This window comes from Alternaria atra (assembly GCF_907166805.1).
Source record: "Alternaria atra isolate CS162 genome assembly, contig: 24, whole genome shotgun sequence".
Classification (NCBI taxonomy): Eukaryota; Fungi; Ascomycota; class Dothideomycetes; order Pleosporales; family Pleosporaceae; genus Alternaria; species Alternaria atra.
In genome coordinates, this window is record NW_025091322.1 from 476,162 (window position 1) to 496,371 (window position 20,210).

The 20,210-nt window shown below is 49.4% G+C and overlaps 5 protein-coding genes across 5 annotated transcripts; 4 read left to right on the forward strand and 1 right to left on the reverse strand.

Moving 5' to 3' along the window:
- Positions 1–1,689: 1,689 nt before the first annotated feature.
- On the reverse strand, positions 1,690–2,787 carry ALTATR162_LOCUS5048 (uncharacterized protein; the record flags this gene model as incomplete). The annotated part of the gene is made up of 1 exon (XM_043312665.1): positions 1,690–2,787. The coding sequence occupies one exon, from the start codon at positions 2,785–2,787 to the stop codon at positions 1,690–1,692; it is 1,098 nt and encodes a 365-aa protein (XP_043168600.1).
- A 1,187-nt stretch (positions 2,788–3,974) lies between these two features.
- Positions 3,975–4,367, forward strand: ALTATR162_LOCUS5049 (uncharacterized protein; the record flags this gene model as incomplete). Its single annotated transcript, XM_043312666.1, has 2 exons — positions 3,975–4,028; positions 4,089–4,367. 2 exons carry the CDS (start codon positions 3,975–3,977, stop codon positions 4,365–4,367), a joined length of 333 nt encoding a protein of 110 aa, XP_043168601.1.
- Positions 4,368–5,330: 963 nt separating this feature from the next.
- Positions 5,331–5,642, forward strand: ALTATR162_LOCUS5050 (uncharacterized protein; the record flags this gene model as incomplete). Its single annotated transcript, XM_043312667.1, has 1 exon — positions 5,331–5,642. One exon carries the CDS (start codon positions 5,331–5,333, stop codon positions 5,640–5,642), a length of 312 nt encoding a protein of 103 aa, XP_043168602.1.
- Positions 5,643–11,177: 5,535 nt separating this feature from the next.
- Positions 11,178–11,905, forward strand: ALTATR162_LOCUS5051 (uncharacterized protein; the record flags this gene model as incomplete). Its single annotated transcript, XM_043312668.1, has 2 exons — positions 11,178–11,314; positions 11,368–11,905. 2 exons carry the CDS (start codon positions 11,178–11,180, stop codon positions 11,903–11,905), a joined length of 675 nt encoding a protein of 224 aa, XP_043168603.1.
- Positions 11,906–14,162: 2,257 nt separating this feature from the next.
- ALTATR162_LOCUS5052 (uncharacterized protein) lies at positions 14,163–15,017 on the forward strand (the record flags this gene model as incomplete). Its single annotated transcript, XM_043312669.1, has 1 exon — positions 14,163–15,017. One exon carries the CDS (start codon positions 14,163–14,165, stop codon positions 15,015–15,017), a length of 855 nt encoding a protein of 284 aa, XP_043168604.1.
- Positions 15,018–20,210: the final 5,193 nt, after the last annotated feature.

The following is a 20,210-nucleotide window of genomic DNA, read 5'->3' on the forward strand; positions in this document are numbered from 1 at the left end:
GCCAGGGCTACGGGACAAATCGTATACCAGCCGCGAAATGCATCATGGAGCATGGAATCCACCAGTCATTACCAATCACGCCTAAGGTTGCCTACGTTGACAGGTTAGCCATGTAGATAAAATGCTGGCGTCCATCAACGTAGTGTTGAGAGGATCATAATCGATATGCTATCAACGGGTAATGTAATCGCAACACCAGCGTAATACGCTATGATGAGCCACATGTGATGACCGCCAGAACCAGGTGCGGGTCATGCCACAGTGAACACGTACTGACCATGTAGTCTGACTAGGTAAGCGTCATCGCTCTCGTGCTGCCTGTCATTGCACGATCGGAGCGCTGCAGGTCAAGCATGGAAGGAATCGACGAACTGCATCTGCACCTCGCTCGTACTTGGCTGTGCCTGGGGTATTACATGCCCACTGTGTCGGTCTTAAGAAGGCTTGACACGGCTAAACTCACGTAATGAAACGAAGGAGACTAAATCATACTTGAATGGGAACGTGGTTCTTTACATCGTGAGCACCATGGCGGAATTACGGGAGACCAAAGTCTTCGTCTGTTGGTGGGTTGGTTGTTTTATTCCTACTCGGTTTCAGCCGCGAAGTCCGCAGCTATGCCCAGTTGACAGGCGTGGCAGACAGCCGACGCAGCGCGGACATTGATCCGCGCCTCCCCACTTCACTCTTGAAAGAGCCATCTGTCCCCAGAGGCCTGCGTTGTCTGGCTTCTATCTACGACTATGTACATTTCGTCTCTAGAAGTGACGTGTTTGCCTGTCTGTATGTTTCCTCGAATTGTCTTCCTGTGTGTATGCCATACTCGAAGCCTCATGTGTGTAATGTTGTTTCAAGGCTCGTCGAGGCACGTTTGCCTCATGCTTTGCGACTGCAATAGTTACCGATGATGACGGCCAACCGGCCCCCAGCCAAACCGAGCCACATGAACACCAAAACAGCTCTACAACTTGAGGTTGTACAACCTCACACAATAGTTATTATCACGATTTTCTCTAGTAGTGATATCTATAGGCTTTAATTAATATATATAGCTATTGATATCGTGTAGAAGGCGTGATGTTGCGGCTACGCCGTGACCTGAGAACTGGTACGCCTGCAACAGCACCTTGAGGCTCTCCACCACCTGTCGGCCTCGCGATAGATCTCTTTTTTATAGTAGCTCTTATAGAAGCCTTGAAGCTGTGTTTCTTACATTTTTGGGGTTTTTTAAGAGCTTGTTTGAGTCGTTTTGCAGTCCTGCGAGCAGCTGCCCTGGAAGCTTGTTCAGCAGCTGTCTCAGCCTTCTCCTTCTCTCTCACCAACCTAGCTGCAGCCCTCGCCTGACGCCTCCACGAAACATGTGAACCAATTAGAGCCAGAAGAATTGGAGTGAGGGCTGAGTGGATTTAGCCATATATCTCTAGAGAATCAGCACCTGATTCGCGTTGCACGAACGCGTTGCACGAACGCGTTTTTGGGGCAGGATGCACGATTACCTGACTGGGAAGAATCAGGGGTCGATACCACGGGGCATCTTATACTAGGCATCGCGTGTTTTTACTCTGCAGAATGCAATATATGCTGTCCTGTTTCAGTATATGGAATCGACGATCTCCTGGCGATTGCATCGCGAAAGACGTTTGTGGAAAAAACAGCGCTTAATGCAATCTGCTATCTTAATGACTAACGTTACATGTTCCATTCAATGAGCTTATCACTCCTGAGTATGTCCCGCTGCTGCTTCTTCCTCGCCTCCTCCCGCTCCTCGGGTGGAGAATTGATGTCATAATATTTGGCGCAATCATCTTTAAACCAATCCGCTGCCGTAACGCCGTTGGTACGTTGTGGCCAAGCTCCCGTAACCAATGTCTCCAGTTCATCCGAGTTTATAATGGTGGGTCCGTGGGCACGGAGCGAGAACACAATGCTGAGGCGATGACAATTGTTCCCAGACGAAATTAGTTCAAGGGGTGAGACCATTGACGGACTCTCCGTACCCGCAAAGCTTGGTTCCTGCACGCCATAGCTTACAACTCTGTGCAATCCTGCAGGATACCTCCCATTGCTTAACCTCTGTAGATCGCGCCCAACCAGCATGATTGCTTCTTTCTTTCCAGATCTTTTAATCTCCTTCTCAATCTCAAACCATCGATCGCCACCCCAGACCTCTAATCCAGGAATATTTCCTAGGACGACAGTGAGAAGGCCGGAGTCAACATGATGCTCTGTGAGCTGTTTCACTTCGCAGCTATCGTAGCGGAAGAGCTGGAGCAGTGAGGCTGTTTTGTCTTTCTGCCTTGTGGGCATAGTGTTGCAAGGTCCAATGAATTGTCTGAGTAGCTGCTTTCCCTTCGTGCTCCCGCAATCTTTCATATCTAGAGAGCATTCAATGCTTTCCAGCGTATCCTCTAGGAGCTTCCCCATCCAGTCCCAATACATCTTTGCCGACTCCCGCAAGATCTCTGGACAGTCCTCCAAGGTCTGCAGAATGATATACTCCTTCTCTCCTGGAATCTTGCGCCAATTTTCCCACCTTTTTTTTTCTTCGACTGATTGGTCGAAGAACTTTTGGCTGTTCGCGAGTAACGCTTCAGACGCATGGAGGAGCGGGTGTGGGCTTGTTTGTGGAGGACATAGTTCCGTAGTATCCACAGCCGCCGTAGCACCTGAATTGGGTGGTGCGAACGCGATAGGCGTCCATCCTAGTTTTGATAGATGATCCTGATTCTTATCATCGACTAGTGGTAAGGGCGAGCCAATGAGCTCTGGTAGAATATCTTGCGACATCTCATAAGAGTTGCACTTGACTACGAAGGTGAACGAAAAATGTTACGACTATATAAGTGAAGAAGTCTGCAGCATACATAGCATCGATCGTCATGCCATCTGCTGCTTACAATCGCGTTGACGGACTTCTTACACGTTTGTGGAGCAAATCGCAAACGACCATGAAATACTACATGCTGCATCGTTGCCTCTGCACTGATCAGTGATTACAAGTTCAGCATGGGTTCTCATCGCATGCGGCACAGTGAAGCCACCATACTTTGGTCTTATCAGGCATAAAGAAAGATAGTGACACACCAGCCTCGCTCTTCTTCCACCCTGATCAAAATCCCACCTCGGCTTGTAGCAACTGCATCCATCGTAAGCGGTTTCTTCCGCACTGCCTATGCCGTCGTGTATTGGATGAGTTGATGCTTCAATGCATCGTTTTGCCGGGCTACAGCCGTGGGCAGTGCGAGAGCAAATACGATACCTCTCGCTGGGAATCGATCTGCTTATCCTGCGCGCTTTGCCTGACGAAGAAAAGTGAACCTTAGGCGTCAGGAACATTCATTCATTGACGTTTAGCCCCACCTCGGCCTGTTGAAGCTCTGTAATGGACCATGTCAGCCCCACGAGCGTCGTCACTCTTATCACTGTCATCATTATCATTATTGTGATTGTCATCATTATCATCAGGATGCTGCGCCGCATGACTGCGTACCTGCGATAACAGTACTGTAACGACGATTGAAGTTGATCTCAACACGTTTACCATAGGCTATGGTCCATAGCTGACATGGTAGCGTATGGGCTTACCGATGGGGCCCGAGATAGATGAAGTCTTTTCAGAGCTCTCAGATGATAATATAGACCTAATGGGCTGGGTTTGAGGTCGGTATAGCTGTCCAATGTAATCCGGGTTTTATATGGGTTAACGCGTTATGGCTTAACCCGTTCAGTGATTATGAGGATTAACCGGTTTAGATTATAGGCCTAGGCTTAACGCGTTAGTAACCAAGTGCCCAGGTATGATGCAGAGGTTTGGCAAACAGTCGACGCTCCGCCGATAGACACCACTGCTGACAAGTAAGCAGCTTACGCTGCTCAAGCGGCCATGCGCGCAAAACTAAGCGACAGAGTGCTCGATTTCTCACCTTAACCTTCCAGCACATCTTTTCCCATTCACCCACACTTCTCATGCCAAGATGAAGTCTTTGTTCGCTATTTTCATAGCCGCCCTAAGCCTGCTAGCTGGCACAGTGAGTGGCTTCCTGCCAACTTGAGCGGTTGTTTGCATTATCGCCTAATTGAGCCAATAGATCAGCGCCACGGCCGTACCTGGAGACTACGAGCTCTCTGTGGACAGCCTCGAGACGTCCACTGATAACATGGCTGTCGGGAACTTGGAGGTGACCGACGACCGGTTCCCCGGCGTCACCTTCACAGGCACAGCGCAATCCGTCAACGAGCAGATGAAGGCGCTCAAGCCTGAGGCCTTCCGCGACGGGGACAACGTGGAAACTGTGCAAGCGCGCTCTTTGCGCAAGCGATCAAGTGTAATCCTCCAGGGTCTTAACCATCGTTCGTTAGCATATTGACTTCGTTGTCAACAGATCAACTGCAACTGGGGTGGTGACATTCTCGGACCGAAGTCTTGCAATGATGGCTTCAATCGCCTGAGAGACCTCGGTAGCGCCGAGTGCTGCGTGCGTGGCGAACTCAACCACTGCGCCTTGATAAGCTGCTCGTACAAGTGCGGTGTCTACTTGTGCAACAAGGTATTCCTCAGTCACCAAGCTTGTTTTTAGTTGTAGGGAGCTATCCTGACTCCTTATCTTAGCGCGACACCCCATTCTGTGCTGCCTGTGGTGATATTGCCAAGGATATGGCGAAGATCATAGGAGAGTGTAAGAAGAATTATAATATCCAAACTCCTGCTGGAGCATTGGACTTTCCCGATCACTTCGTCGGCTTAGCTTCGACTGCAAGCTGTTAGAGTATGGCAATCAGGTTTCCCTTTCGGAGCATTTGAGGCGTTGGCGAGAACCTCATAGATATACACATCACACAGAATGGACGCGATAGAGGTCTACATTATCATATCTGCCACTCAGTTCCCTAGTCTAAAATATTGTAACAGCAACTTTGGGTTCCATACGACCTTGTCTACCTTTCCTATCATCTTCTCTCTACTACCGCCCCGTTCCGTTTCCATGTTCCAGGGAGTGTTGTTCGTCGCTCAGACAAAGGGACCTCACGTGCTCTTCAATCTCTTGTTTACTCTGGCGGTCAACTTCAATCGTGGAGCCCTGGACGAGAAAATCGAGGTTCGTCAGGATTTCGCGTAGGATTTGACAATTGCAGGAGGAAAAAAAAGGAATTGGGCGCGTAATTTTGAGATTACATTGCGGCAAAACTTTGTCGAGATACACGGGCGGCAGGCTTCGTAATCTTTTCAAAGTTTGCCCACACTCTGCACACTTCAAAGGATTCGTCATGAGCTCTTCCTTATCACTCGACCGGACGAATCGATCATTTTGCCACGACACACGCAGGAAAATATGACAACTTCAACCCAAGGCTCAACGGTCGTATATGGTCGCCTTTACCTTAGTGACGAAGACATCAAAGACATCAAAGACATATTTCAGGTTCTATACTCTGAAATGACGGACAAAGAGGACGAACACGGAATGGATCGTGACGACGTAGAATACAAAAAGATGTTTGCCGAAAAGACCCAACGCATGTCCAATCTCCTCGGCGGAAGCGCAGATAAACCGGCGCCCAAAACTCATCCTGCAAAAGACACCAGCACAAGCAAAGAGATGGGCGAAACATCACTCGTCGAACCACGCCATCAAGACAAGTAGAAGCCCATGGCCTCCGCTCCCCCAACCTAACCGAAAGCTTGCACAACCTACAAGTCAGCAGCGAAGTCCTCGTCGTGCCTCAATCTTCCTTCGCCAAAACCCTCGCTACACGCGCTTCCGACGCTAATTTTCTCGTGTTGCCCCGGAGCGAAACAGGCGGCATGTCCGAACCAGCCATCATCCACACAGGATCCCGTCTTCACGATACACAAGACTTGCCAGATCTTGGTGCGAGGCTGGAAGAAGTTGGCTTGCTGCACAATTTTCCGTTCAGGGCTCATTGGTCTCCCGTGCGTCGTCCACACGTACGTGACAGGCGTGTATAGATAGTCGATCGATTCAACAAAGCCTAGGAGCTTCCGCCGATGAAACCAACAAATCTTGTAGGCTAGGTTCATCCCGATAGTTGCCAAAGGCAATTCTGTACTCAATAGTCTTACATGGTCGTAGCCCCTCCCGCTCAACCTTTCCCTGATATGAAATCTCATCCAACCCTTGACCTGGGATCAATTAGTTCAAACAAACAACCTTCTTTCTTTCGATGGCTTACTCTTGTCTCCAATAATCTTTTTTTTTTCTGAGGCCGAGATATTTCCAAGGTACTTTGCTTGCCCTTCATACCACGCCTTGGATATATCCTTATCAAAACAAGTTCGACACAAAAACTCTATTTCAATGTTGGAAATGGACTCGGCAGATTCACAGTTTGGCGCGCATTTCGACGATGCGTACTGTTTAGTAGGAGTTGCAACAACGAAGTGATTACATTTGAGCTTGTGGACAGGGTTTCCCTCACAAGGTGGAGCCTTCGTGGTGTACAAGGTCATCTCGTAGCCACTTGCGAAGCTGGATAGCTGAATTCGGTGCGAAGACTGGATGTAAGGGGCTGCGCAAAGTATGCCGATGCCTGGTAACAGGATTGTATTCGATGAAGAAGAAAACCTATCTATGGTGCTGCGATATCTATATACGTTTAGCTTATCGTTCGCGTAGCATCTTGAAGCTTCTAGAATGCCGAGGAGGCTCCGAAGGTTCCACCGAGGATCACTATAGCATCCGGGCTCTAGCCCGTTACACTGGATGGTTGAATGTTCTGTAACAGTAGTAAGAAGGGAGATCTGAGTTATATCTACGCAAAGACTGCATCACTAGTTGATCCGGCACCACATCGGATTGCTTGCAGCCAATAAGAGATGCTTATGTAATCAGATTTGGCAGCAGACCCATGGACTCTACCCTGGTTATGCAGCCCCTTGTTAGTAGCCCACATAAAAAACTTATGCCGGATACCATAGTAGTGATGCATGAAGAAACCAAAAGTACTTGCACACAGCGTTACAGGAGCGAGCAGTGGGACCGGCCTACGATGGGCCGGTTAAACAGTGCTCGAGCTCGGCAGGCATAGGTGTAAGCCCAGGGTACCTTGCATGGTCACGTGGATTATCCAGCGACCAATCAGTCCACTACTCTATGTATATAAGCTTAGATCGCAGAACTCTCGGTGATAAGCAGAATACACACAATCTACTTACACTCTATCTACAATACCCGCACCCAATCGTGCGACAAGTACAAACTAATCGCGAGCATGCTGCAAGTCTCTCCACCAAAAATCTCGTAATAATAACTATTGTGTGGCTCTCTGCAGCCTCATCTTTGTGATGATGGGCATGTTGTTAGTGGGGCGGCACGCGAACCGGGGCGGCACGTGTGTCGAAACAGTATTGGGCGGTCGGACGAGTTCGGACGAGTTCGGACGTGTTACTCAGCAAGCTGACGCCCTTCTCAAGCGGGACCGGTCCCATCTTCTTCACTCACCACTGTACGACAATGACAACCTGCGTGAGATGAGTCTCACACCTGCGAATCGCATGCGTCTCGGAACGCGAAGCTGCGCCGAGTGTCGACGCCGAAAGGTCCGTTGCGTATTCTTGCCCCACCGCAAGGGATGTGAGAGCTGCGCAACCCACGGCACACCTTGCAGGACTCAACAACCTAAGCGACGGCCTGCAGTTTCTCTGCAACGATCCGAAGAGCTCGGGGGTGCATTCCGTCAGTTGCCTGATATCGCCCAGTTGGGCAGGAGCTCTTTCCCGGACTCTCACTCGTCTCCCTCCTACCTCTCCACAGCATCTTCGGATGGCGCACAGCTCCACGCCGCTCTCGACCCTTCGGATGAGGGAATAGGGCATCTTGAGAGTGTACCGCTGATTAACCTCTTTAGAGATGCCAGGCTAATCCAGAGTATCGACGGGTCGCCACACAAGTCGGTTCCTACCGCTGGCTTGGATGTACGTGTGCAAGACGCTACCCGGTTGCTCATGGACTCTGTCCCCAGCCAGCCAACGTTACGGTTGATACTCTCAGAGACCAACCGATATTGGCTCACTTGGCCTTTGTGCTATTATGGCAGCGACACATCCGATTTCCTTCAGCCTGATCGGGTAACGGTGACGTCCCGGAACATTCAACCTTCGAAGGATGGCACAGAGTCTGTCATTCGTCTCCGTCGCGTCCGGCTCCCAGCGCATCTACCAGTGCCTCTCTGTCGCAGTTACATTGTTACGGTGAATGAGGCTTGACGAGGCTTCTTCGCTTCAACCTTCGCTAAGAGCAACTACAACCCAGCTTGTGTCAAACTGTCTTCCCGAAGAGACTGGGGTCAGAGAGTGCAACATCCGACTTGCTGCTGGCCGGCCGCCGATTTACCGCCGACTTGTTGAAGTTGAAGGGTGGCGTCAGGTGGGGATCCCAACGGCGAGCTGTGGTAAGTTTGATAACGAACTGCGGCTAGCGTGGTATCTCCCCCCGTTGTGGAAATCTGTTCCCCGCCGAAGTACCGAATTGCTTTACATCCACACAACGTCATACTAGCAAAATTGTAAATAGGTTTTTGAACGTTGTATGATACTCTAGGGTCTTGCAAAGCTTCCCTAAGATTCTAAAGCAAAAATTTGGTCTGTGTTGTGGTTCAATCGCATGTTAAAGTTGGTGACATCTTCGAAGAGATCGCTAACTTCAACTCCACTTAGCTCATTCCTATGACTGTTGGATCTCACAAAATGTAGATGAGAGATACTTTAGCGTATGCAAGACGTATTGCCAGCCTCAAAGATGTAAAGTACACGTGGTGTTGCGGTGAAATCGCATTGCGCAGCGCAAGAGCTGCCGTTTTCGGCACTTCGGCGGAGGACAAATCTTAAAAACGGAGGGAGAATCATGCCAACCATGGTTTAGAGTGACTCGTTTTGAATTCAACCACGATGGTTATGTATACTGTGAGGGCGGACGATCGCCCACCTGGAACGGTACTGTCCTCGCTCCAAGCCCGTACCTCATGCAGCCCTGCCAGTTCAAAACGGCAGAGGATGACCCACAAGCACCTCAGCTCCCAACATGCGTTCAAATCCGAATGGCGATGTATAGGCCTAGAACCACATCACATGCCTGCTATGCAGGCATGACTAAAGTGCCCGACTACTTGAGGTCAGATCACACACATGTAACCTACACACAACAATTCATCCACATAAGAGTTAGTACTTATGCCACCCTGCTTACACATCCAGCGCACCAGGAGTTATGAGCTGGTCTAGGGAGGACGCTACCCGACCAGCCATCACCGAGACAAGGTAGGCTCAGTCGCTTTGCCTGAGATTATAGAGTGGAGCCTTCACCGGAACCTTTATCGGGTTGTGCCGTCAAGATAGAAATATTGTCTAATAAAGTCTGGTGTAGATTTGGACATGCTCAAACTTAACATTTTCTTCACTGAACCGCGGGACTTTCCGCCTGTATTCCGCCACTAAATACTAGTCAGTCCTCGCCTTCCACCAAGCTGCATGTTTCTGGTCGAACTTTTAAGACTTTTTTGCATCCGCAGTTCCCGATTTACCTGATGCAATGTCGCAACTTAGGCCGCTTCAACGAGATGGTAGGACGAGATTGTCCAGCAGCCGGGCACATGTATATAATAGATTGGAGTGGCTACGGATTGGGAGCCTCGGTTTGTGTCTAGGAAGGTCTGAATTGGAAGCTTAGCAGTGGGCAGAACCATAAGTGCGAAGCTGCGGCCAGCAACGAGAGTTGTTCCATGCTAATGAGTGCGTAAGCTAGCATCACAGTCCGTAACAAACAAGTCAAGTAAAGCGCACCAGCTCAAACAGCTGGTCCTAGCCACACTTCAGGATGGGACTTCGAGCAATGAAGTTTCTTCTGAGGTATACTGCCGGAATTCCACCGTTGCGTAGGTGCGGCCCGGCAGGGCAACCCTATACCGCAGGATACAACGCCTGTATGCAGCAGACAAAGACAACTGTTTAGCGTAAAGCCACTTTCTAAGCAGCCGTTGAGCGGCCGTTTCCGAAGGTCAAGGATGGATACGTGCATGACTGGGCATATGGTAATGGTACGGTTATTCGAACAAGCGATGTTGCTATTGCTAGCGTACCAAAGTCTTGCCAAGCCAATCAGCTGAGCTGTTGTACCAATGTGTGTATTGGACTCCCTGAAAAGGGCTTTGGTTCGCTAGCGATAGCTGCAGTTCTCAGCGATTACGGTTTCGCCCCTACGCATAACTGCAACACTGTTTGCCGGCACCCCACCCTTCCATGTGTAGTGTCGCACGGTTGGGTGGGGGTGTTGCAGGTCTGGCATAGTAAGAAAAGCGTATTTTTTTCCTGTTGTTCTAGCATCATAGCCTAGCTTATATTCAGGCCCTTGCGGGGCCCGATTAGTAATGTGGCCCATGTTCAGGATAGCGCTTGGCCTGCGACATATGGGTCGACGCCTGACTTCTATCATACAACAGTCGATACGATTGGCCAGTTTCCGATAGTACAATGTCTGGACTCCGGTGATGCTGCTTGCAACGGTGAAGCCGCAATCCCTAGCGATTGTAGCCAGTCATCCGCATTACCATATAGTAACCATATGCCCAAGTATAGATCTGCGTTACGACGCCGTAAGCTCATTAGTTCGACAATTAGGGCTGGGGCCATCTACAAACTTCCAGCGAGAAGGAAAGAATGGACTTGCAAATCTAAGCTCCTCCCCTCCCGAGTGGCGGTGGTTTGAGGCCTTGTTCATCAGCTAGCGTTATTTAATTGACCCCTCTCTAGACCCTTCTTTAAGGGTGGCGATGTCTCCCCTGTCGAAAAGCACAGCTTGCACCAAAGTTCTCGTCATTTTATCGCAAGCACTTGCTTCGTCAATCACAGCATCATGGATTACACATACTTCGGCAGAGTGCAACAGACATATCCCCATTTCATGGGCATGCCTCCAAACGGATCTGCGCACATTGATGTTGACCCTGACGCTATCAGAAGCCTTGTACGGTATCCACCACAGCAAGCTGTTCTGAAGCCGCGGCCCCGCACTTCAGCTTTGCAATCAAGGCACGTGACTAACCCGAACACCGCATAGGAACCGCTCGACCTTTCCAGCTTCCCAGCCTCTTGCGATCCGTTCACATTCCATGGCCTGACGACCCCACAGCAGGACTCACTCGACGCTGCAGTAGCACTCACACCGATGCCTGTTGCTAGCGAGGACTCGGGTCTTGGAGGAGATTTTGACCAACGGAGGGCTAGCCGAACGAGCAGTAGCAGTAAAGATAAGCAGAGCCTCATGTGTGCCCAGAACAGACGGAAGGCCCAAAACAGAGCAGCGTACGTTCCATGCCCTTGTCATGCTCGCCCTCTAGCCACTAAGCTTGACTTAGCCAGCGCGCTTTTCGGGAGCGAAAAGAGAGATATGTTAAGGATCTTGAGAGCAAGTTATCTGCGCTCGAATCAAGTACGAACTCTCTTCAATCCGATGTCGAGCGACTCAAGCTCGCACTGCAATGTGTCCGGACGGAGAATGAGATTTTGCGAGCCACAACTGGACAATCACTTACGACATCACAGCCAGTGTCAGTGAGCTACTCAGCACCAGACGCGCATCTCCAAGATAATGACGCCAAGGAAGACGCTTGCAATGTTCAAGGATCCCGAAATGGGAGCATGATCAACGCTGCCGGTAAGGACAATGCTGCCTCCCGCCGCAAGACCAAGGGCCGAGAGATCCCTGTTGCCCAGGCTTGGGACTTCATTCAGTCACATCCTTTTGTTAAACAGGGTCTAGTGGACATTGCAATTGTCTGCGAACGACTGAGATGGGCTGCAACGTGTGATGGTCACGGACTTGTCTTTGAAGAAAGCTTAATCTGGCAGGCCGTCGAAGAGTCGAGACGAATCGGTGGGGACGGACTTATCTGATCACCAGTGACACTTGCTGCGCAAAGTTTCTCGGTAATCCTTCTTCTTGTAAGGTGAACGACGGAGAAGGGGGGAGTGAGTGCGTGAAATCTGAGTCATGTGACCAGTAGCCCTTTAACGTGGCTATCGCTTATGCTGGGCGTGACTATCACAGCTATCACAATTTGTATGTAGATCACAGCGAATGCTTTCAAAATATTCACATTCAACTTGATATTTGGTGCTGAATTCCCTGTACCTGCGGGCTCTGCTTTATAGGAATTGGATATAAGCTAGCGGCCACCGAAGCTGGCCACCCACTGAAGCTGGCCACCCTTCCAGAACTTGGCCACCCTTCCAGAACTTGGCCACCCACTCCACGCTCGTGATTTCTCCATAACCACGCAACCAAAATGGATCCCCGTGAAGCAGCAATTCAAGCAGCTATTAGCGACGTTGTTTCTGGTGTTTTTACTAGTCAACGAGCTGCTGCAAAGGCGTACAAGATCCCTCGAAGCACGCTTGCGGCCCGACTACGTGGTACACAGACACGTCAATCTAGCCACGAATACCAGCAGCGATTAACTCCACAACAAGAGGAATTTCTCGTACAATGGATCCTTGAAGAGGACGCACGCGCGTTTCCTCCATCCCACGCGCGCGCGCGAGAAATGGCGAATCGAATCCTGAGGATGAATGGTGACAACAATCCTGTGGGCAAGCGTTGGATATGCTTCTTTCTTAAGCGTAACCTACGCGTCGCATCTATTGTTGGTAGAAAGATAGAGGGCTCGCGGGCTGAGGGCGCAACACAGGAACAGATACGCGCGTTTCTTGAGCTCTTTGAGAGGACTCGCGTACGACTAGGTATACGCACTGAGGATATGTGGAATATGGACGAGACTGGCAAGGCTATGGGGGTATGTGCAAACACTAGAGTCCTCGCAGATAGCCGTAAGAGCAAGGCTTACAAGCAGTCGCCAGAGAATCGCGAGTGGGCATCAATAATCGAATGCGTGTCAGCTACGGGCAAGAAACTGCGCTGCGGGGTGATATTCAAAGGCAAGAACCTACAGAGTACTTGGTTTCCTGCGATAATACCCGACTGGCTTTACACAACCTCTGAGAACGGCTGGACATCGAATGCGATAGGCCTCGAATGGCTGCAACGGATATTTCTGCCTGAGACGGCTCCATCAGACGATCGTTGGAGGATGCTAATTCTGGACGGCCACGGCAGCCACATTGATCTGGAATTCCTGTGGACCTGCAAGCAGAATAAGGTTCAGCTTCTATTTCTACCTGCTCACTCATCTCATGTATTGCAGCCACTAGATCTCTCAGTTTTCTCAGTAGTGAAGAGATTCTACCGAAACCAGATCCAGGAACTATCGCATCTAGATGACGCAGCGCCTGTTAAAAAAGAACGTTTTATTACAGCCTACTATAACGCTAGAGAGGCTGCGATTACTGAGAGAGTAGTACGAGCTGGATGGGCCACTGCAGGCATCTGTCCATTGAACATTGAGCGGGTAGTTAACTCCTCACAGGTAGCTCAGAGGCCTGTTACGCTACCACGTCAGAATCAAGCTCAACCTGCTGAGAGCTATCTATCTACCCCCCATGGACCTCGTGATCTTTTATAGCTCAGCGAGGCTGCACAGGAACGAGGTGTTAGCCGCAAGACTCACCAGCTTATTCAAAAGCAGGCAAAGCTATTGCAGTAGCAAATACTCGCGCAGCACAGCTAGAAGCAGAGAACAAAAGACTATATAGTCAACTTGAGGCTCTTAAGCCTCAGCAGCCACGAAAGAAAGTTCATGTAAATTCAAATCAACGCTTTGCAGATATAGAAACAATTATGGTAGCAGTGCAGGCGTCTGCTCTTTTAGAGTTACAAAACAATAGTAACGCTGCAGAAAAAGCAGCAGAGAGAGCAGCAGCTGAATCAGCAGCTCAAACTCTTCAGTCTATGTGTACAGGGTGGCAATTGTAACTAGGTTGAATTAATTACGTTGATTTTTGATGGGTGGCCGAGTTCTGGGCGGGCGGCCAGCTTCAGTGGGTGGCCAGCTTCGGTGGCCGCTAGCTTATGCATAAAACCTCAATGGCTGCTGAGATTTGTCCCCAACGCTAGTGCTAGCGGAAATTAATCCCTTAATATGGCTTAGCGCGTGATTCATCAACGCGACATCGTCGCGATACAGCGCGTCGTCGCAACAGATCAAGCACAAAGAGGTTTTAGGTGCGACTCGTCAATTTACTTTTGCGTCCTAGCATGGAGGATATAGCACCCCCTCCAGACTTGCTCTACAGCTCATATGAAGAAGCGTATACCGCGCTCAAGACGCATGGCATGCAGCATGGCTACGGCTTCGTCCTCAAACGAAGCTGGCCTCACAATTCGACTGTTAAGACACGCTATTACTATCACTACGATCGTTTCAGAAACAACTACCAGTCAAGCGCGAAGGTTCTAAGCACAAGCACACGCTCTACTGGGTGTCCTTTCAAGCTTGTCATCTTCAGGACAAAGGACACCGATCAGTGGAAGCTAGAGGTACAGAACAAGGACCACAATCATCGCCGGTCAATCAACTCTAGCGCGCACAATGTCTACCGCAGGCGTACACCAGCACAGAAGGAAGTGATTGAATCAATGACCCGTGCTGGGGCGCGGCCTATGCAGATATTGGCTGCCATCCAGAGAGAGGATCGGGACACACTGGTATCTGCCACCGATATCCGTAGCGAGAGGAAGGCTATCAGAGAGAAGCACCTCAATGGAAGAAGCCCTGTGGAGACATTGCTAGATGAATTGTCCACGACAGACTGGATCTTTGCGGTCAAGAAGGACGACAACAATCGCATCCAGAACCTCTTCTTTGCCTACCAGAAGCAGATCGAACTTCTGCTAGCAAACCCTGATGTACTGTTGATGGACTGCACGTATCGAACAAACAAGTACAAACTTCCTCTGCTGCATATACTAGGCTGCACTAACCTGCAGACGTTCTTCTCTGCGGGCTTCTGCTTCCTAAGTAATGAGACGCATGCAGACTACCACTGGGCGATCGCAAACTTCCTCCTCAAGACAGGTGTACAACAACCACGTGTGTTCATCAGCGACTAAGAAGAAGCATTAAAGATGTCAGCTCGCTCGTTGCTTCCGGGAGTTCCTCAGCTCTTATGCGTATGGCACATCAACAAGAACGTTCAGACAAAAGCACAACAGACATGGCGAGACGCTGATGGCGTGACAAAAGAGGAGAAGCAGAGGATCGCTGAACAGAGGGCCTCATTCATGAAACGCTGGACTCAGGTATACTAGCCCTTAACGTTGAGAGCACTCTAGAGCAGCTCTTTTCTAAATTAGATAACTTTGAGCTAACTAGGGCAGCTTGTCTACGCAAAGAGACCGTTAGAGTTCCAATTTAAATGGAACGATTTGCTTAAAGACTACAATCACCAGCCAGAGCTTTGCAGGTACTTGCAAGAAAATCAATACCAGACACGCATGGAGTGGGCAGCTGCGTGGACCTCTCATCATCGACACTACAACACAATCACAAGCTCACCTGTGGAGGGAATGCACAAGGTCCTAAAGGACTATCTTATGACCTCAACTGGCGACTTACTTCGTGTTGTTGGGAGGATTGAGCAGATGGTCAAGAGTCAATACAATAAGTATAAAAAGGAAATTGCGTCTTCTAAACACACCACTAAGTTTCAGCACAAGCTTGAGTCCATGCCCTTCCTTCCTCCTGGCATTCACGATGTCCTCACACCGCCAGCCATAGAGCGCATCAGGCAACAAGATCTACTGCGCCAGAAAGAGCAACGGCAGCGTCGTGGCAGGCATCCCTGTTCAGGCCTCTTCGAGAAAACAAATGGTCTTCCATGCCGTCATACGCTGCAAGAAGTGATGACTGCTAGATCTACACTACGATTGAACTACCTCTACGATGATCACTGGCGTTATCAACGTGAGCGAGGACTTTCAGTACGCTTATCCCCTAGGCCGCACCAGTCTGTTCTGGAGCCCCTTACCGCTCAAACAAGAGGCGCGCCAAGGAGGAACGGAGCATCAACTCGACGAGACCCATCGGCTTTTGAACGACATGTGCCACCTTCTATTCCTCGCTTTCAACCCTACCATGAAACCCAAGGTCAAACACTTGCTGAAGCTCTACAGCAAGCCAGCACTTCCGTCACCATTTCGATTCCTACATCTGCACCAGATACGGGTCCTGTAACCACCTGTATATCTGTGTCAATACCAGCACCTGCTCCTCTGCCTCCTCCCACCTTTCTTCGGTCATCTCCGCCTGTGGCTATCGCTGTGTCAGTGACCGCGGCTTCGCAACCTGTCTGGCAACCTCCGTCGTTGGAGGAGTTCCTAGCCGACATTGCAGGCCGACGGCCTCAACTCGTTCCGTATCAGTACAACGATATGATGTCAGTTACTAACTTTCTAGCACAGACAGGGCAGCAGGATGATCCTGCAGAGCTAGTAGAAGCGCGGAATATGGCCCTAGCCACAGAAGCAGGGCTCGCAACGGATCAAAATCAAATCAAAGCTTGATTGATTTGATTTGAATAGCTTGATTTGTTTTTGATTTGAGATAAACTTGAATAACTTGCTTTGAATTGAATAACTTGATTTGATTTGAAAATTTCATGGTATAACCTTGTCAGCCACTAAACGTGAAACCTAAAGTGCGGCGGACAGATAACCGGGCAACTCTATTGGCCAAACTAATGATCTGACTTCCATCACTCCTGCTTCATGTCTTATGCCTCATGCCTCACTCATGATACCTCTAGAAATATACTCAATCTACCTCTACTGCACACTGCAGTGGTGCGCACGATCTTCTTTTAAAATATGTTCTATCCCTTAGCATGACATCAATATCTTCTGACTCGCTTGCGAGCTTATCCAACCTGCCTTTGTCTCTAACATGCGAACGTGAGTATGCTATTCCACATAGCTTCGATATCAATACTCGATTTTGCGGCGGCTATCTGCTCCGACGTCAGCTTGCACATAAGCACTCTCGACAACGCCGAAGTTGGATCTACAATCACGGCGCCCTCGTCTATCACCCATCAAACCCAAGCAAAGACCGTTGGATTTGTACCCACTGTAATAGTGCTGGTTATGAGACTACCTTTGATCCAGTGTCCTCAACAGCAGCAGCAGGGCATCTACTCCGAAAGCATAACATCGGCCAAGTAGAGCGAAACAATTCACCCGACACACATGGCCTGTTCGACCTTGACAGCTGTGTTGAAGACAACAGAATAAGCACCTTGAATGCTCAACTCAGGGCTATGGATGAGCGCCTCCGCACGTTCACGAACATCGACTTCCTTGAATTCCAGCGGAGGCTAGTTGATTAGGTAGTTCTTAACAACCAAAGCTATGACGGAGCGTCCTCATTACAAGCGAGAGAGCTTTTCAAGGCCCTCAACCCAGAGATTGATAACAGGTTTCTATACTAAAGTGGCAACTCTATTAAGCGACTAATTAAGGCTCACTATAGCTATGGTAAGCGTGCTCTCCTATTCTCTCTTTCTTGACTTTATAGACTGACTAGGTCCTGAAGCTATTGGTGTACTTCATTGCTCTATTCAAGCCGCACGATCGAAGATCTCGATTAGCTTTGATATCTGGTCATCGTACAATCACCTCTCCTTCCTTGGCGTTGAAGCCCACTACCTGAATACCGATTACGAGCGGGTGGACGTCCTTGTTGCCCTCCGACAGATCCACGGCCGTCACACTGGAGAGGCTATCTGCGACCTTATACGCACAATCTGCAATGAGCACGAAATTCATAGCAGTAGCATTGGCTATATTGTTAGTGACAATGCCTACAATAACGACGCTGCCTGCCAGCTCCTTGGAGATGTGTTCTCCTTCGACTGGCGACATCGTCGTTTACGATGCGGAGGCTATATTATCAACCTTGCAGCTCAATCAGCCTTGGCCTACAAGCCTAGCGCGTCTATAAAGAGGAAGTTGAATGAGGATGCCCTTAATGACGAGCGAGTTGAGGATGTTGCCAGGCAGAACGACCGGGACACTCAGTTGCTTGCCACCGCTTTTAACCTAGTTGACCCACAAGACGAAGGGTCTCTTTAGGTACAGCAGGCTGAGTGGAGGAAAAGAGAAGCAAATGGCAAGGCCCATAACATCGTCAACTACATCTGTGCTTCAGACCAGCGGAGAGAGAACTTTAGAAAGGCTCAGAAGGAGGTTGAAGGTCAGGCAGAGGTTAAGAAGATCTTCTCGCTAGTCTGTGACGGCGGTGTGCGTTGGAACTCATCATATTGTATGATACACAGGCGTAAGTTTTGTGTTGGAGAAACACTAAGGCTACTGCATTAAGTACTAATTCTGATACAGTACTTAAGCTTCGAAAGTCAGTTGACTTCTACCTCTTTGAACTCGAACAAGCTGGCGACGAGCTTGTAAGCAATGACCGGCTTACGGCCGCTGACTGGGACACGCTTACCGCGATCGAAGCACTGCTTAAGCCACTTTACCTAGCAACAAAAAGACTAGAAGGCCAGAAGGTGAATATCTCGACATGGCTTGATGAGATTGAGAAGCTCCTCGAATACTATGAACAGTGGACTGAGCGAAGCAAGAGACAGCCCCAGCCAAGTAAGGAGGTAAAGCAATTTGCAGCTTTAATCTGGGCAAAGCTCGACTTCTACTACAGGGTTTCAGACCAAACACCAGCCTACACTGCGGCCCGGATCCTTAACCCCAACATCAATTGGCGAGGTCTTCAGAAACGATGGGAGGGTCAGTCTAGATGGCTTAGTGGCGCTCAAAAGCGTTTTGAAACGCTGTGCAAGTCCTACGATACTAGATCTATCGGTCCTGACGTTGCTGTAGAGCCGTCAACTGTTACTAGAGCTACTCAAGCTGCTCAATCGCAGGCCAATGTCCTTATCCCAGAGACTCAATTCGATGACGACCTCCTCTTCTCCGACGACTACGTTCCTTCTGAGCCTGACACGGAGACGCTCGCACAAGAGCTTGACCGTTACTACACAACACCAAAGGTACCACGGCGTGATGGCATCGTAATAGATAAAGTCACTGGCAAACGCAAGGTTGTGAAGGAACCAATAGATCTTATCACTTGGTGGCGCAATAACAAGGAGCGCTTTCCTACACTGCATAAGGTAGCGCTTGATATCTTTGCTGCACCAGCAATGAGTTCAGACCTAGAGCGTCGATTCAGTGAGGCTTCAAAAACGTGTACACCGAATAGGAGCTCACTATTAGGGTCTACGTTAGAGAGGAATCAGGTCCTTAGGTCTCTCATACAGGAGGGTGTGGTACGAGAGCGTCGGGTAGCAAACATTGCTGAAACTGAATACTCTGACATTAATTCTGAGGACTCTGATTAACTGCTTCTGTATATAAAATCTCATCGTAATGTATCACTGTAGAGGCTGTGAGTCACTGGCGTACGATTAGTATATCTATTGTTCATAAATGCGTTTTGTTTAATTCAACAAGTATCGTAACGTGCCCCACTATCGAGATGCGCACACCATCGAAATGCGCACGAAATACAGCAATCTATGTTCGCATGCGAATAACTCAACACCACAACAAGCTATCTACGCATTTAATAGCTCGAATTAATCCTCTACTTCTGCTGCATATTTCTTGCATGTGCGCTTATTATGTCCTGCCTCGCCGCAGTTCTTGCAGCGTCGGATACCTCCTGCACTACCACCTGCGCGCACCCTCTCCTGACGCCTCTCCACCTCTAACTGGATCTCAACATCCCTTTGCTCAACTATATCCTCTGCCTCTGCCTGCGATAGGGTTCCTCCCTTCTGGATTCGCTTTTTCTTGCGCTTTTTACGTTTAGATGCTGCCTGGTTTGCCTCCTCAAGGTTGGCTATTCTAGCCTCTAGCAACGTGTGTGAGTGCACCTTCAAAGTTGATCCCTTTTGACCTGCAACACTATCTCAATGATAGAATCAGGTGATGATTCCTTGTGATCTGTTATCCTCTTGACAATCAGCGTTGTTTGAGCCTCTATCTCCCAGGCGTTGCTTGGTGTTTTAGGTTCCTAAGGGGTAGGCCCTAATGCAGGTGGTGTTGGCGTACGAGGCTGTACTTTAAGCCTAGATAACACCACATCTGGGTTATGTGGGACTAAGCCAGTTGCTTGAAAGCTTGATAAGATATTGTTCTTTGAGAACGCCTTGTCAAATATTGGCCTGAAGGCAGCTAGGAAGGCTTTCTTGTCGATGTGGTAGATGTGGCTGTCTGCCAAGCCCCTGA